The sequence below is a fragment of the Cuculus canorus genome, chromosome 30 (assembly GCF_017976375.1).
Source record: "Cuculus canorus isolate bCucCan1 chromosome 30, bCucCan1.pri, whole genome shotgun sequence".
NCBI lineage: Eukaryota > Metazoa > Chordata > Aves > Cuculiformes > Cuculidae > Cuculus > Cuculus canorus.
This window is the reverse complement of record NC_071430.1, coordinates 753,997-770,284: the sequence shown is the minus strand read 5'-3', so window position 1 is coordinate 770,284 and position 16,288 is coordinate 753,997. Positions and strand designations below refer to the sequence as shown.

The following is a 16,288-nucleotide window of genomic DNA, read 5'->3' as shown; positions in this document are numbered from 1 at the left end:
GAAGGAGGACACGGGAGAAGGAGGACACGTTGGGAGGAGGAGGACACATTGGGAGGAGGAGGACATGTTGGGAGAAGGACGCTTTGGGAGGAGGACATGTTGGGAGAAGGACACGTTGGGAAGAGGACGTGTTGGGAGAAGGAGGACAGGTTGGGAGGAGGAGGACACAGGAGAAGGAGGACATGTTAGGAGGAGGAGGACACATTGGGAGAAGGAGGAAACATTGGGAGAAGGAGGACACGTTGGGAGAAGGAGGACACGTTGGGAGGAGGAGGACACGTTGGGAGGAGGAGGACATGGCAGAAGGAGGACACAGGAGAAAGGAGGACATGGGAGAAGGAGGACACGTTGGGAGGAGGAGAACATGGGAGAAGGACACTTTGGGAGGAGAAGGACACGTTGGGAGGAGAGTGACACGTTGGGAGGAGGACACGTTGGGAGAAGGAGGACACATTGGGAGAAGGATGCATTGGGAGAAGGACACCAGAGAAGGAGGACAGGTTGGGAGAAGGACATGTTGGGAGAAGGAGGACACGTTGGGAAGAGGACATGTTGGGAAGAGGAGGACACATTGGGAGAGGGATGCTTTGGGAGAAGGACACTGGAGAAGGAGGACAGGTTGGGAGGAGGAGGACACGTTGGGAGGAGGAGGACACGTTGGGAGGAGGAGGACATGGGAGAAGGAGGACACGTTGGGAGGAGGAGGACACGTTGGGAGAAGGAGGACATGGGAGAAGGAGGACACGTTGGGAGAAGGAGGACACGTTGGGAGGAGGAGGACACGTTGGGAGGAGGAGGACATGGGAGAAGGAGGACACGTTGGGAGGAGGAGGACATGGGAGAAGGAGGACACGTTGGGAGAAGGTGTGAAGAGCTTGAGGAGGCCCCGGGGGAGGGCGAGGCCCTACCCGCCCGTAGATCTCTCCTTTCCACCAGCCGGGGTGGCCCTTCTTGCTGAGGACACGGATGACGTCCCCCTCCCGCAGCGTCAGCTCCGTCCGGTCCCGGGCGCAGAAGTCGTAGCGGACCTTGGCCGACCCAAAGCTGCGCGCGGCTCCTGGGGGGGCGCGGGTGAGGCTCCGCCCCCTCCCCTCCGTCCTCGCTGCCCTTTGACCGTCCCACCGCCCTTCCCTCAACCTCGGCCACCGCCATTGACGCAGCCCCCACTTTGGCCCACTTGGCCCAGTCCCAACGCGTCCCCCTTGGCTGTTCATCCCTCCTTGAGTCGTCCCATCGGTGATCCACCAACCCATCTCTTGGCCATCACCACCACCTCGACCCGAGACTCAACCCTCTCGGCCCACACCTTCCATCTTATCGTTTGTCACCCTCGACCCGTCCATGGCTGCTCTTCTCCCTTGACCCATCTCTTGGCCATCGCCCTTGGCCCATCCCTGGGACTCAGCTGTCCCCCTTCCGTCCATCCTCTTGACCATGACCAAAGTAGGAGGATCTCACCACGTCCACCCCACCACCACCACCACCCTGATGGGGGGGAGGACCCAAATCTTCATACTACCATCCCCCACCCCACCACCACCTCCATCCCATCACCACCACCTGATGGAGAGGACCCCACAACCTCCATCCCACCACCTCCATCCCATCACCACCACCTGATGGAGGGGACCCCACAACCTCCATCCCACAACCTCCATCCCACCACCACCTCACCACCTCCATCCCATCACCACCACCTGATGGAGAGGACCCCATCACCTCCATCCCACCACCACCTGATGGATAGGACCCCACAACCTCCATCCCACCACCTCCTTCCCATCACCACCACCTGATGAAGAGGACCCCACCACCTCCATCCCATCACCACCTCATGGGGACCCCACAACCTCCATCCCACCGTCTCCATCCCACCACCATCTCATGGGGACCCCACAACCTCCACCCACCACCTCCACCCCATCACCACCACCTGATGGAGAGGACCCCACCACCTCCATCCCACCACCACCTGATAGAGAGGACCCCACAACCTCCATCCCACCACCTCCATCCCATCACCACCACCTGATGGAGAGGACCCCATAAACTCCATCCCACCGTCTCCATCCCACCACCATCTCATGGGGACCCCACCAACGCCATCCCACCACCTCCATCCCACCATCACCTGATCGACAGGCCCCCACCACCTCCATCCCACCACCACCTGATAGAGAGGACCTCACAACCTCCATCCCACCACTACCTGATAGAGAGGACCTCACAACCTCCATCCCACCACCTCCACCCCATCACCACCACCTGATGGAGAGGACCTCACAACCTCCATCCCACCACCTCCATCCCATCACCATCTCATGGGGACCCCACCACCTCCATCCCACCACCTCCATCCCACCACCACCTCACGAGGACCCCCATCAACCCCATCCTACCACCTCCATCCCATCCTCGCCCACAACGAGGGTCTCCACCCCTTCCATCCCCACAGCCACCACCTCCTCCCCACCCCTCAGGTCCTACCGGGTGGCCGGGGACCAACTCGGCTCTCGGGTTCCTTGAAGGGCACCATCAGCGCCGTATCGAGTGCTTTGAAGCAATCCTTGAGCGAGTTGCGCTGGTAGAACTCCACCAGCTCCTATGGACGAGGTGCTCAAGTCTTGGGGTCACCACCAGCCCCAAACCTCTGGGGGACACCCAGAGATCTCGGTCCAGGGTGGGGGGGGACACACACACACAGGAGGGGACCCCAAAGCTCACCACCAGCCCCTTGAACGCCTTCTTCTCGGTGACGCGGTAGAGCCCCTCGGCCGTCATCACCTTGATGTGCTTCACCTCCCCGTGGAACCTGGGCAGGAGAAGGTTGGGGGGCTGAGCCAGGGACCGTGTCCCGTTGTGTCTGTGTCCCCCACCTCCAGGTTGTCCCCCCCACCACCACTCTGGAGACACCTCCGGTTCCTACTTGATGCTGATGGCGAATTCGCCGGCGTCCTTCACCCGTTGTCGCACCAAGAAGGCGCCGTCGGAACGGTGACTCAAGAGCTGCTCGGCTTCTCCACGTTCCATGGGACCGGCGTACCTGGATATTATGGGATGGAGGTCCTCAAGGCGCAACCCCCCCCCCCAAAAAACCCCAAACCGAGCACCTCCTGCCCTTCCCCAGGGCCATGCGTAGGGGAGTTGAGGCTTATGGGTCAACCTGGATGAAGGGTTTTGGGGGGACACCAAGTTGGGGAAGAAGAGTTTGGAGGGACCTGGAGGTTGCGGGGTGATCACAGGAAGGGTGGGGAGCTCAGGAGAAGACGACGGGGGTCCTGGTGCCTGTGGGACAGGGCTGAGGAAGGGTTCATGGTGGGGCTAAGGAGGATGGAGAGCTCAGGAGAGGACCCCAGGAGGGATGGGGGACCTCAGGAGGGATTTGGGGGGCGTAGGAGCTATAGGGTGACTGTAGGAAGGGTGAAGGCCACTAGAAGTCATCTAAGAGGACTTGGAGGACGTTGAGTGACCTCAGGAAGGATGGGGGACCTCAGGAGGATTTTGGGGGGCGTAGGAGCTATAGGGTGACTGCAGGAAGGGTGAAGGCCACTAGAAGTCATCTAGGAGGACTTGGAGGACATTGAGTGACCTCAGGAAGGATGGGGGACCTCAGGAGGATTTTGGGGGGCGTAGGAGCTATTGGGTGACTATAGGAAGGGTGAAGGCCACTAGAAGTCATCTAAGAGGACTTGGAGGACGTTGAGTGACCTCAGGAAGGATGGGGGACCTCAGGAGGGATTTGGGGGGGCGTAGGAGCTATAGGGTGACTGCAGGAAGGGTGAAGGCCACTAGAAGTCATCTAAGAAGACTTGGAGGACATTGAGTGACCTCAGGAGGGATGGGGGACCTCAGGAGGGATTTTGGGGGGGCGTAGGAGCTATTGGGTGACTGTAGGAAGGGTGAAGGCCACTAGAAGTCATCTAGGAGGACTTGGAGGACGTTGAGTGACCCCAGGAGGGATGGGGGACCTCAGGAGGGATTTTGGGGGGGCATAGGAGCTATTGGGTGACTATAGGAAGGGTGAAGGCCACTAGAAGTCATCTAGGAGGACTTGGAGGACGTTGAGTGACCTCAGGAGGGATGGGGGACCTCAGGAGGGATTTTGGGGGGGCATAGGAGCTATTGGGTGACTATAGGAAGGGTGAAGGCCACTAGAAGTCATCTAGGAGGACTTGGAGGACGTTGAGTGACCTCAGGAGGGATGGGGGACCTCAGGAGGGATTTGGGGGGGCGTAGGAGCTATTGGGTGACTATAGGAAGGGTGAAGGCCACTAGAAGTCATCTAGGAGGACTTGGAGGACGTTGAGTGACCTCAGGAAGGATGGGGGACCTCAGGAGGGATTTTGGGGGGCGTAGGAGCTATTGGGTGACTATAGGAAGGGTGAAGGCCACTAGAAGTCATCTAAGAAGACTTGGAGGACGTTGAGTGACCTCAGGAAGGATGGGGGACCCTAGGAAAGGATTTGTGGGGCTTGGAGGGTTATGGAGCAACCGTAGGAGGTTATGAGGTGCCTCAGGAAGGACGGAGGGCTTGGAGAAGATCTGGAGAAGCTGTGGAGGTTATGGGGTGACCCTGGAGGAGAATTTGGGGTGATGCCAGGAGGGGTGATGGCCCTAGGAGGGATTTTGGGGGCTATGGGGTGACTGCAGGAAGGGTAAAGGCCACCAGGAAGGATCTAGGAGGTCCTGGAGGACATAAGGTGACCCCAGGAGGGATGGGATGAACTCAGGGGAGTTTTGGGGTGACCCCAGGAAGGATGGTGGCCCCAGAGGAGGTTTGGGGTGACCTTAGGAGGATGGTGGCCCCAGGGGATGATTCTTGGGGTCCTCGGGGCCACAGGGTGACACTGGGGGAGGAGCAGGGAGGTCCCCAGAGCCTATGGGAGCCCAGAGGAGGATCTGGGGTGACCCAAGGACTCTGGGGGACCCCAACACTGACCAGCGGTAGAGAGAGAGATCCGGCAGTGGCACCTGGGGGAGAAAAGCAGAGTTGAGGACGAAGGAGGACCAGAAGGTGACTCCTCTGGGAGCCCCCATGTCCCACAGGGCCTCCCCCAGGACATCCCAAACATCTTGAGATCATCGAGGTGGGTGCAAGAGCTCCTGGGGGTGCTCTGGGGTCCCCGTACTCACGCAGATGAAGGGTCTCACGGCGGCACAAGGGAACCAGCCCAGGTCACCGTTGACCACGTTCCTGCCCTGGGGATGAAGGACCATGGGACCATGGGGCTCCCCAAACTCCCCAGGAGGCTGGAAAGTCTACAGGGTTCCAGGAGATCCAGGCCCATCATGGGAGTCTCGGCCACCTCCAGCGTGGGGGTTCAGCACAGCCATGGAGGTCCATCTCCATGGTGAAGGTCCAGCCTGGCTATGGGGACCTGACTCAGCCCCATCATGGGGTTCTGACCCAACCATGGCTCCCCAACTCATCATGGTGGTCTGAGGTCACCCTGGAGGTCCAGCATGGATCTGGTGCTCAGCCCCATACTGGAGGTCCATTCTAGCACAGCCATGGTGGTCTGCCCCATACTGGAGGTCCATTCTAGCATGGCCATGGTGGTCTGCCCCATACTGGAGGTCCATTCTAGCACGGCCATGGTGGTCTGCCCCATACTGGAGGTCCATTCTAGCATGGCCATGGTGCTCTGCCCCATACTGGAGGTCCATTCTAGCACGGCCATGGTGGTCTGCCCCATACTGGAGGTCCATTCTAGCATGGCCATGGTGGTCTGCCCCATACTGGAGGTCCATTCTAGCATGGCCATGGTGCTCTGCCCCATACTGGAGGTCCATTCTAGCACGGCCATGGTGCTCTGCCCCATACTGGAGGTCCATTCTAGCATGGCCATGGTGGTCTGCCCCATACTGGAGGTCCATCCCAACATGGCCATGGTGCTCTGCCCCATACTGGAGGTCCATTCTAGCATGGCCATGGTGCTCTGCCCCATACTGGAGGTCCATTCTAGCATGGCCATGGTGCTCTGCCCCATACTGGAGGTCCATTCTAGCATGGCCATGGTGCTCTGCCCCATACTGGAGGTCCATTCTAGCATGGCCATGGTGGTCTGCCTCCATAGTAGAGGTCCATTCTAGCATGGCCATGGTGGTCTGCCTCCATAGTAGAGGTCCATTCTAGCATGACCATGGTGGTCTGCCCCATACTGGAGGTCCATTCTAGCACGGCCATGGTGGTCTGCCCCACACTGGAGATCCATTCTAAGCACGGCCATGGTGGTCTGCCCCACACTGGAGATCCATTCTAAGCATGGCCATGGTGGTCTGCCCCATACTGGAGGTCCATTCTAGCATGGCCATGGTGCTCTGCCTCCATAGTAGAGGTCCATCCCAACATGGCCATGGTGGTCTGCCCCATACTGGAGGTCGCTCTCAGCATGACCATGAGGGTCCCATCCCCACCACAGAGGTCGCATCCCCACCTGCCACCAGAGCTGCTCAGCCTCGGCCACGGTGACCTCCACGACATCTCCGGGGCTGAGGCGTAGGGCAGGACCCAGAGACCCTGGCGGTGGTGGGACGCCGCCGTAGGGTTGGTTCGCCTCCATCTTGGGCAACCCTGGAAGGAGGACACGTGGTGTTGGGGTGAAACCAGGCACTGGGGACACGGACACCCATTCTGCACCCGAAACACGTGGACCCGGGCAGCAGGACCTCCACATTGTCCTCACCCAGGTCTCGTTTCTTCTCGGGGCCCGGACGCTGTGACTTGTTCTGGGGAGCAACGAGACCCCAGTTAGACCCAAGCTGGTGGGGCGGCCATGACAGCCCCAGGACCTCCCCACACCCAAATTTGGGGCGTTTCAGCCCGGTTTGACCCATTCTGCTCTTACCTTCTTTGCGCCACCGCCCGGATCTGGGGGGGTGGAAGAGAGGACACTCATTAGTCCTGCCCTAATTAATGCTTGGGGCTAATTAGACACCCACAGCGTTGGGTAAGGTCACCCTACAATGTCCAGGTCCACCTGGGCCCAGGTCACCCCCCTAAAGCCTGGTCCATCAGTGCCGCTTCATCCCACCATGTCCTGCTCCATGGTGACCATCCCATATCCCACCATGTCCTGCTCCATGGTGACCATCCCATATCCCACCATGTCCTGCTCCATGGTGACCATCCCATATCCCACCATGCTCTGCTCCATGGTGACCATCCCATATCCCACCATGCTCTGCTCCGTGGTGACCATCCCATATCCCACCATGCCCTGCTCCGTGGTGACCATCCCATATCCCACCATGCTCTGCTCCACGTTGACCATCCCATATCCCACCATGCCCTGCTCCATGGTGACCATCCCATATCCCACCATGCCCTGCTCCACGTTGACCATCCCATATCCCACCATGCTCTGCTCCATGGTGACCATCCCATATCCCACCATGCTCTGCTCCATGGTGACCATCCCATATCCCACCATGCTCTGCTCCACGGTGACCATCCCATATCCCACCATGCTCTGCTCCACGGTGACCATCCCATATCCCACCATGCTCTGCTCCATGGTGACCATCCCATATCCCACCATGCTCTGCTCCATGGTGACCATCCCATATCCCACCATGCTCTGCTCCGTGGTGACCATCCCATATCCCACCATGCTCTGCTCCATGGTGACCATCCCATATCCCACCATGCTCTGCTCCATGGTGACCATCCCATATCCCACCATGCTCTGCTCCACATTGACCATCCCATATCCCACCATGTCCTGCTCCATGGTGACCATCCCATATCCCACCATGCTCTGCTCCACGTTGACCATCCCATATCCCACCATGCTCTGCTCCATGGTGACCATCCCATAGCCCACCATGCTCTGCTCCACGGTGACCATCCCATATCCCACCATGCCCTGCTCCATGGTGACCATCCCATATCCCACCATGCCCTGCTCCACGTTGACCATCCCATATCCCACCATGCTCTGCTCCATGGTGACCATCCCCTATCCCACCATGTCCTGCTCCGTGGTGACCATCCCATATCCCACCATGCTCTGCTCCATGGTGACCATCCCATATCCCACCATGTCCTGCTCCATGGTGACCATCCCATATCCCACCATGCTCTGCTCCACGTTGACCATCCCATATCCCACCATGCTCTGCTCCATGGTGACCATCCCATATCCCACCATGCCCTGCTCCATGGTGACCATCCCATATCCCACCATGCTCTGCTCCATGGTGACCATCCCCTATCCCACCATGCTCTGCTCCACGGTGACCATCCCCTATCCCACCATGCTCTGCTCCACGGTGACCATCCCCTATCCCACCACATCCCTCTCCCACCCCACCGTTCTCCACTCTCCCACCACCCTCACCCCCAGCGCCCCATGGTGCTCCTCACCAGCTCCGGTTTTGCCGCAGGTCCCCATCCGCCCCAGACACTCCTTGTGTGCCGGGACTCGGCACCGGCTGCAGCGGTAGCCCTGGTAGAACGTACCCCTGGGGGGACACCAGGGCATGGAGGGGCACAGGGTGACGATCAGCACGAGGGGACACCTCTCAACCCACCTCCCTTGGCCAACCCTGGACTGACCCCATCCCAGATCCACCTGGGCCTTGGGTCCACCCAGTCCTTGTCCCAGAAGGTTCTTGGCCCACGTTGGCCTTGAGCCCACCAAGGTCAACCTATCTCAGTTTTAACCCACGTAGGACTCACCCCACCCAAGCCTTGAGCCACCTGGTTGTCCTCCACCCAATCCTTCACCTTCGTTGGAGCCACTCAGGGCTTGACCCGTCAGCTCCTTGACCCACACAGGCATCAACCCACCCAAGGCTTGACCCACCTTGGCCTCAACTCACCCAAGATTCAACCTTCTCCTTTAACCACCTCAGACCTTCACCCACCCAAGGCTTGACCCACTTTGGCCTCAACTCACCCAAGATTCAACCTTCTCCTTTAACCACCTCAGATCTTCACCCACCCAAGCCTTGACCCACCTTGGCCTCAACTTACCCAAGATTCAACCTTCTCCTTTTACCACCTCAGATCTTCACCCAGCCAAGGCTTGACCCACCTTGGCCTCAACTCACCCAAGATTCAACCTTCTCCTTTAACCACCTCAGATCTTCACCCACCCAAGGCTTGACCCACCTTGGCCTCAACTCACCCAAGATTCAACCTTCTCCTTTAACCACCTCAGATCTTCACCCACCCAAGGCTTGACCCACCTTGGCCTCAACTCACCCAAGGGTTTGGCCCATCAAGGCCTCAGCCCACCTCCAGTCCCCTCCCTATGGCCTCTCCTTCCCCCAGAAGCCACCGACCCCATCTCCCAGTTCAACCCATCGTCTCCCAGGGTAGTGGGGGACATCGTTTTGGGGTCCTACCTCAGCAACATCTGGCAGACCCTGCAGGATGTGGTGTCCTCGAAGGAGAACATCTGGAAGTCGTGTCCATCAGCCAGGGCGTGCTCAGGGAAGATGTTGGATCTGGCAAGAGGTGGAGAGACCTCAGTCCGGTGGGGACAAATTGGCCTCCCCTGGGGCCACCGAGCCCACAGTTGGGAAAGTCCCCTCAGCCCAAGGTGGAGGAGCACCTACAGGGCCATCTCGAACTGCTCCAACCACTTCTTCTTCAGCTCACGGGTCTTGAAGAAGAGCTCGTAGCCCGTCAACCCGTCCGTGTCGATGAGCAGGAAGGTGTGGGTCCACTGTGGACACGAGTGGGGCTCAGTGGTGCCTCAACACCTGGGTTCATAGTCACCCAGATGCTGTGGCCACCAGGAACCTCATTCCTGAGGCCATCATGCTTCAACGGGTCCACCAAGGATGATGGGATCCACCAGACATGGACACTTATGTCCACCAAGGATGATGGGATCCACCAGACATGGACACTTGTGTCCACCAGGGATGATGGGATCCACCAGACACGGACACTTGTGTCCACCAAGGATGATGGGATCCACCAGACACGGACACTTGTGTCCACCAGGGATGATGGGATCCACCAGACATGGACACTTGTGTCCACCAGGGATGATGGGATCCACCAGACATGGACACTTGTGTCCACCAAGGAGGATGGGATCCACCAGACATGGACACTTGTGTCCACCAAGGATGATGGGATCCACCAGACACGGACACTTGTGTCCACCAAGGATGATGGGATCCACCAGACATGGACACTTGTGTCCACCAGGGGTGATGGGATCCACCAGACACGGACACTTGTGTCCACCAAGGATGATGGGATCCACCAGACATGGACACTTGTGTCCACCAGGGACCAGGATGATGGGATCCACCAGACATGGACACTTGTGTCCACCAAGGATGATGGGATCCACCAGACACGGACATTTGTGTCCACCAAGGATGATGGGATCCACCAGACATGGACACTTGTGTCCACCAGGGATGATGGGATCCACCAGACACGGACACTTGTGTCCACCAGGGATGATGGGATCCACCAGACACGGACACTTGTGTCCACCAAGGATGATGGGATCCACCAGACACGGACACTTGTGTCCACCAAGGAGGATGGGATCCACCAGACACGGACACTTGTGTCCACCAAGGATGATGGGATCCACCAGACATGGACACTTGTGTCCACCAAGGATGATGGGATCCACCAGACACGGACACTTGTGTCCACCAAGGATGATGGGATCCACCAGACACGGACATTTGTGTCCACCAAGGATGATGGGATCCACCAGACACGGACACTTGTGTCCACCAGGGATGATGGGATCCACCAGACATGGACACTTGTGTCCACCAAGGAGGATGGGATCCACCAGACACGGACACTTGTGTCCACCAAGGATGATGGGATCCACCAGACACGGACATTTGTGTCCACCAAGGATGATGGGATCCACCAGACACGGACACTTGTGTCCACCAGGGATGATGGGATCCACCAGACATGGACATTTGTGTCCACCAAGGATGATGGGATCCACCAGACACGGACACTTGTGTCCACCAAGGAGGATGGGATCCACCAGACACGGACACTTGTGTCCACCAAGGATGATGGGATCCACCAGACATGGACATTTGTGTCCACCAAGGATGATGGGATCCACCAGACATGGACACTTGTGTCCACCAAGGATGATGGGATCCACCAGACATGGACACTTGTGTCCACCAGGGACCAGGATGATGGGATCCACCAGACACGGACACTTGTGTCCACCAGGGACCAGGAGGATGGGATCCACCAGACACGGACACTTGTGTCCACCAAGGATGATGGGATCCACCAGACACGGACACTTGTGTCCACCAGGGATGATGGGATCCACCAGACATGGACACTTGTGTCCACCAAGGATGATGGGATCCACCAGACATGGACACTTGTGTCCACCAGGGACCAGGATGATGGGATCCACCAGACCTACATGCCTGGGTTCACTGAGAAGAAGACACCTGGAGCCACAGGGAAGCGGACATAGGAGTCCACCAGCCTTCTGTAGGTCCACCATGGAATTGGATCCATGAAACATGGATGCTTGGGACCACCAGGAGACCGAAGACCTGGGTTCCTCGGGAAGCCACCGTGTGGGTCCCAGAGTACCTTCTTGCCATCACGGGGGCCGACGTCACCATCTCGCAGTTGGTGGCTCTGCAGGTCCACGACGTCTTTGGTCTCGTAGGAGTCCCCACGACGCTTGCAGATGATCAGGGCCTTGTCCAGGAGGAACCCGTACCTGGGACAGGGATGGGGGGTGGCCAAGGCCACCACACACCTTGGGGTGTCTCCACCACAGCCCCGGAGTGGCCTCTGCTCCGCCTCCTGCTCTGTGACAAGGATGTCCCCAAGGTGTCCCTGTGTTCCCATCCTTACCCCATGGAGATCCCCATCTTCCCACTTCCCCATGAAGTCCTTGTGGTGTCCCCACATCCCCATGGCGTCCCCATGGTGTCCCCGTGGCGTCCCTGTGGTGTCCCTATGGTGTCCCCACATCCCCATGACGTCCCTGTGGTGTCCCCACGGCATCCCTGTGGTGTCCCCATGTCCCCATGATGTCCCTGTGGTGTCCCCACATCCCCATGACGTCCCTATGGTGTCTCCACGGCATCCCTGTGGTGTCCCCACGTCCCCATGGTGTCCCCGTGGCGTCCCCGTGGTGTCCCCGTGGTGTCCCTGTGGTGTCCCCACATCCCCATGACGTCCCTGTGGTGTCTCCATGGCATCCCTGTGGTGTCCCCATGTCCCCATGGTGTCCCTGTGGTGTCCCCGTGGTGTCCCTATGGTGTCCCCACATCCCCATGACGTCCCCGTGGTGTCCCCGTGGTGTCCCCATGGTGTCCCCACATCCCCATGACGTCCCTATGGTGTCTCCACGGCATCCCTGTGGTGTCACCATGTCCCCATGGTGTCCCTGTGGTGTCCCCGTGGTGTCCCCGTGGTGTTCCCACATCCCCATGATGTCCCTATGGTGTCTCCATGGCATCCCTGTGGTGTCCCCGTGTCCCCATGGCATCCCCGTGGTGTCCCCGTGGTGTCCCCACATCCCCATGACGTCCCTGTGGTGTCCCCACGGCATCCCTGTGGTGTCCCCATGTCCCCATGGTGTCCCTGTGGTGTCCCCGTGGTGCCCCGTGGTGTCCCCACATCCCCGTGGTGTCTCCATGACGTTGCCATGATGTCCCTGTGGTGTTCCCATGTCCCTATGAACGACCTCATGGTGTCCCCGTAGTGTCCTTGTGGTGCCCCCATGTCCCTGTGGGTGTCCTTGCAGTGTCTCCACGGTGTGGTGTCCCCATGGAGTGGTGTCCCCATGGATGTCCCTATGTTCCTGTGGTGTTCCCACATCCCCACAGATGTCCCCATGTTCCTGTGGTGTCCCCATGGATGTCCTCGTGTTCCTGTGGTGTCCCCATGCCCCCATAGATGTCCCCATGTTCCTGTGGTGTTCCCGTGTCCCCATGGATGTGCCCATGTTCCTGTGATGTCCCCATATTCCTGTGGTATCCCCATGGATGTCCTCGTGTTCCCATGGTGTCCCCATGGATGTCCTCATGTTTCCATGGTGTTCCCAAGTCCCCATGGATGTCCCCATGGATGTCCTCGTGGTGTTCCCACATCCCCATGGATGTCCCTATGGATGTCCTCATGTTCCCGTGGTGTTCCCAAGTCCCCATGGACGTCACCATGGATGTCACCATGGATGTCACCATGTTCCTGTGGTGTCCCCATGGATGTCCTCATGTTCCTGTGGTGTTCCCAAGTCCCCATGGATGTCCCCATGGATGTCCTCGTGGTGTTCTCACGTCCCCATGGATGTCCCCATGGATGTCCCCATGGATGCCCTCATGTTCCTGTGGTGTTCCCAAGTCCCCATGGATGTCCCCATGGACGTCCTCATGGTGTTCCCACGTCCCCATGGATGTCCCCATGGATGTCCTTGTGTTCCTGTGGTGTTCCCACGTCCCCATGGATGCCCTCATGTTCTCATGGTGTTCCCACATCCCCATGGATGTCCCCATGGATGTCCCCATGGATGCCCTCATGTTCTCATGGTGTTCCCACGTCCCCATGGATGTCCCCATGGATGTCCCCATGGATGCCCTCATGTTCTCATGGTGTTCCCACGTCCCCATGGATGTCCCCATGGATGCCCTCATGTTCTCATGGTGTTCCCACGTCCCCATGGATGTCCCCATGGATGTCCTCGTGTTCCTGTGGTGTTCCCACGTCCCCATGGATGTCCCCATGGATGTCCTCGTGGTGTTCCCACGTCCCCATGTATGTCCCCATGGATGCCCTCATGTTCTCATGGTGTTCCCACCTCTCCATGGATGTCCCCATGGATGTCCCCATGGATGTTCTCATGGTGTTCCCACGTCCCCATGGCTGTCCCCATGGCTGTCCCCATGGATGTCCCCCTGTCCCCGTGGTGTCCCTCACCCCCCCCTACCTGTCCACCTTGGAGCGCCGCTCAGTGCTGGAGACCTTCATCTCCCCATCGATCTTGGGGCGCCCGAACTGCGCCAGGGACTGTGGCTGCGAGGGACACCGGGGGGGTCACACGGGGGGGGACATTGGGGGACACCGGGGAGGGGGTTGGGGCATCTCAGGAGGCTTTGGGGGGGCCCTGGGGGGGGTCCCCACGTTGTTGGGGAAGGCAGAGCCGGAGGCTCAGGGAGCTCGGGGAGGGTTTTGGGGGGCAGTTTGGGGGGGTCAGAGGGGTTTGGGGGGGATCAGGGAGGGATTGGGGGGCTCAGATTGGATTTGGGGGGTCAGGTTGGGTTTGGGGGCACCAGGAGGGGTTTTGGGGGTAACTGGAGGGGTTTTCAGGGGGACAGTGGGGGCCCCACTTTGTTGTGGAGGCAGAGCTGGAGGCTCAGGATGATCAGGGAGGGTTTTGGGGTGCAAGGGGGAAGTTTGGGGGAGTCAGATTGGATTTGAGGCCACCAGAAGGGCTTTGGGGCCACCTGGAGGGTTTTGGGGGGCACCTGGAGGGGTTTTGGGAGGACAAGGGGGTCCCCACTTTGTTGTGGAGGCAGAGCTGGAGGCTCAGGATAGTCAGGGAGGGTTTTGGGGTGCAAGGGGGCAGTTTGGGGGGTGAGAGGGGTTTGGGGGTGGTCAGGGAGGGGTTTTGGGGGGTCAGATTGGATTTGGGGCCACCAGGAGGGTTTTGGGGGTAACTGGAGGGGTTTGGGGGGGACAGAGGGGTCCCCACTTTGCTGTGGAGGCAGAGCTGGAGGCTCAGGATGATCAGGGAAGGTTTTGGGGTGCAGGGGGAGCTGTGGGGGGGGTCAGAGGGGTTTGAGGGGGTCAGATTGGATTTGGGGGGTTCAGGTTGGGTTTGGGGGCACCTGGAGGGTTTTGGGGTTCCTAGGGGTCCCCACTTTGTTACGGAGGCAGAGCCGGAGGCTCAGGATGATCAGGGAAGGTTTTGGGGTGCAGGGGGAGCTGTGGGGGGGGTCAGAGGGGTTTTGGGGTCCCCCACCATGTTGTGGAGGCAGAGTTGGATGCTCGTGAGCTGCTTGAGGGTCTCGTTGTCCCTTTTGACCTCATTCACGCACTGCGCCAGGTCCTGGGGGGGGGGGGGGGGAAGGGGGGAGCGGTCAGGGACCCCCAAACTCTCCAGGGACCCCCCAAACCCTCAAGGGACCCCCAAACCCTCAAGGGACCCCCTCAAAACCCTCAGGGACTCTCCTCAAGCCCCAACTCCTGTCCCTCAGGAGCACCCAAAGTCTCCCAAGACCTCCAGGAGACCCTCAAGACCTTCAGGAGACCCTCAAGACCCCCAGGAACCCACCGAGAACCTCAGAAGGCCCCCAAGACACCCTCAAGACTCCTCAAGACCCCCAGGAGCCCCCCCAAAACCTCCCAGGACCCCCAAGAAGCCACTGGGAGCCGCTTAAGTCCTTCAGGAACCCCCAACAGACCCTCAGGAACCCTCTAAGAACCCCTCAAGATCCGTCAAAACCCCCAGGAGCTCCCCAAGACCCCTTCGAGGCACACCAGGACCTCTCAGGATGTCCCAGAACCCACTGGGAGCCCCCCAAGACCCCCCTGGACCCTCTCAAACCTACTGGGAACCCCCTAAGACCCCCGGGAACCCTCCAAGACCCCCAGACCCTCCCCAAACTTCTCCAAGACCTTCTAGGACCACCTCCCTGCCCTCCACAACCCCCAAAACACCATCCAGGACCCCCCTTATCCGCCCTACGATTCCTCAAGAGCCCCCCAAGATCCCCTCAAGGTATCCTCAAGACCTCCAGGAGACCCCCAAGACCCCTCGGGACCCCCCCAAGATCCCCAGACCCTCCCGAGCTCCTCCAACCCTACCCCACAATCACCCAATACTGCTCCAAGAACCTCTAGAAGCCTCCAGACACCTCAGAACCCTCCAAGACCATCTAGGAGCCCCCCAAGAACCCCCCCAGAGCAGTCCATCCCCCTAGGACCACCCCCCAAAACTTCTCCAAGACCTCCTAGCCCCGTCCCATGCCCTCCAGAACCCCCCAATCCCCTCCAAGACCTCCCTTATCCCCTCAGGACCACCAGAAGCCCCCCAAGATCCCCTCAAGATGCCCTCATGATGCCCAGGAGCCCCCCCCAAGATCCCTCAAGACCCCCAGGAGCTCCCCAAGACCTCTCAGACCCCCCCATGAACCCCTCAAGAGCCCTCCAAGGCACCCCAGGACCTCCCAAACCCACCCTCATGGCGTCCAGCGCCGATCGCAGCCGCTCCCTCTCGGCCGGGTCGGGGGTCAACTTCACCAGCTCCTGGGGGGCAGCGTCAGGGGTGACCCATGGGACCCAGAGGTGTCCCAG

General features: G+C 59.6%; 1 protein-coding gene across 1 annotated transcript in view; it reads right to left on the bottom strand.

The window, feature by feature from the left end:
• Positions 1–16,288, bottom strand: part of VAV1 (vav guanine nucleotide exchange factor 1) — a 32,571-nt gene that overhangs the window by 662 nt on the left and 15,621 nt on the right. The window contains exons 11-26 of the mRNA XM_054051779.1: positions 16,172–16,240; positions 14,955–15,041; positions 13,920–14,005; positions 11,573–11,705; positions 9,568–9,677; positions 9,355–9,456; positions 8,369–8,466; positions 6,849–6,871; positions 6,687–6,729; positions 6,438–6,574; positions 5,134–5,199; positions 4,940–4,971; positions 2,927–3,043; positions 2,725–2,812; positions 2,488–2,602; positions 909–1,057 (exon numbers count right to left, since the gene is read on the bottom strand). Coding sequence (XP_053907754.1) covers positions 909–1,057; positions 2,488–2,602; positions 2,725–2,812; positions 2,927–3,043; positions 4,940–4,971; positions 5,134–5,199; positions 6,438–6,574; positions 6,687–6,729; positions 6,849–6,871; positions 8,369–8,466; positions 9,355–9,456; positions 9,568–9,677; positions 11,573–11,705; positions 13,920–14,005; positions 14,955–15,041; positions 16,172–16,240 — 1,455 coding nt within the window. The remainder of the gene's footprint in view (positions 1–908; positions 1,058–2,487; positions 2,603–2,724; positions 2,813–2,926; positions 3,044–4,939; positions 4,972–5,133; positions 5,200–6,437; positions 6,575–6,686; positions 6,730–6,848; positions 6,872–8,368; positions 8,467–9,354; positions 9,457–9,567; positions 9,678–11,572; positions 11,706–13,919; positions 14,006–14,954; positions 15,042–16,171; positions 16,241–16,288) is intronic.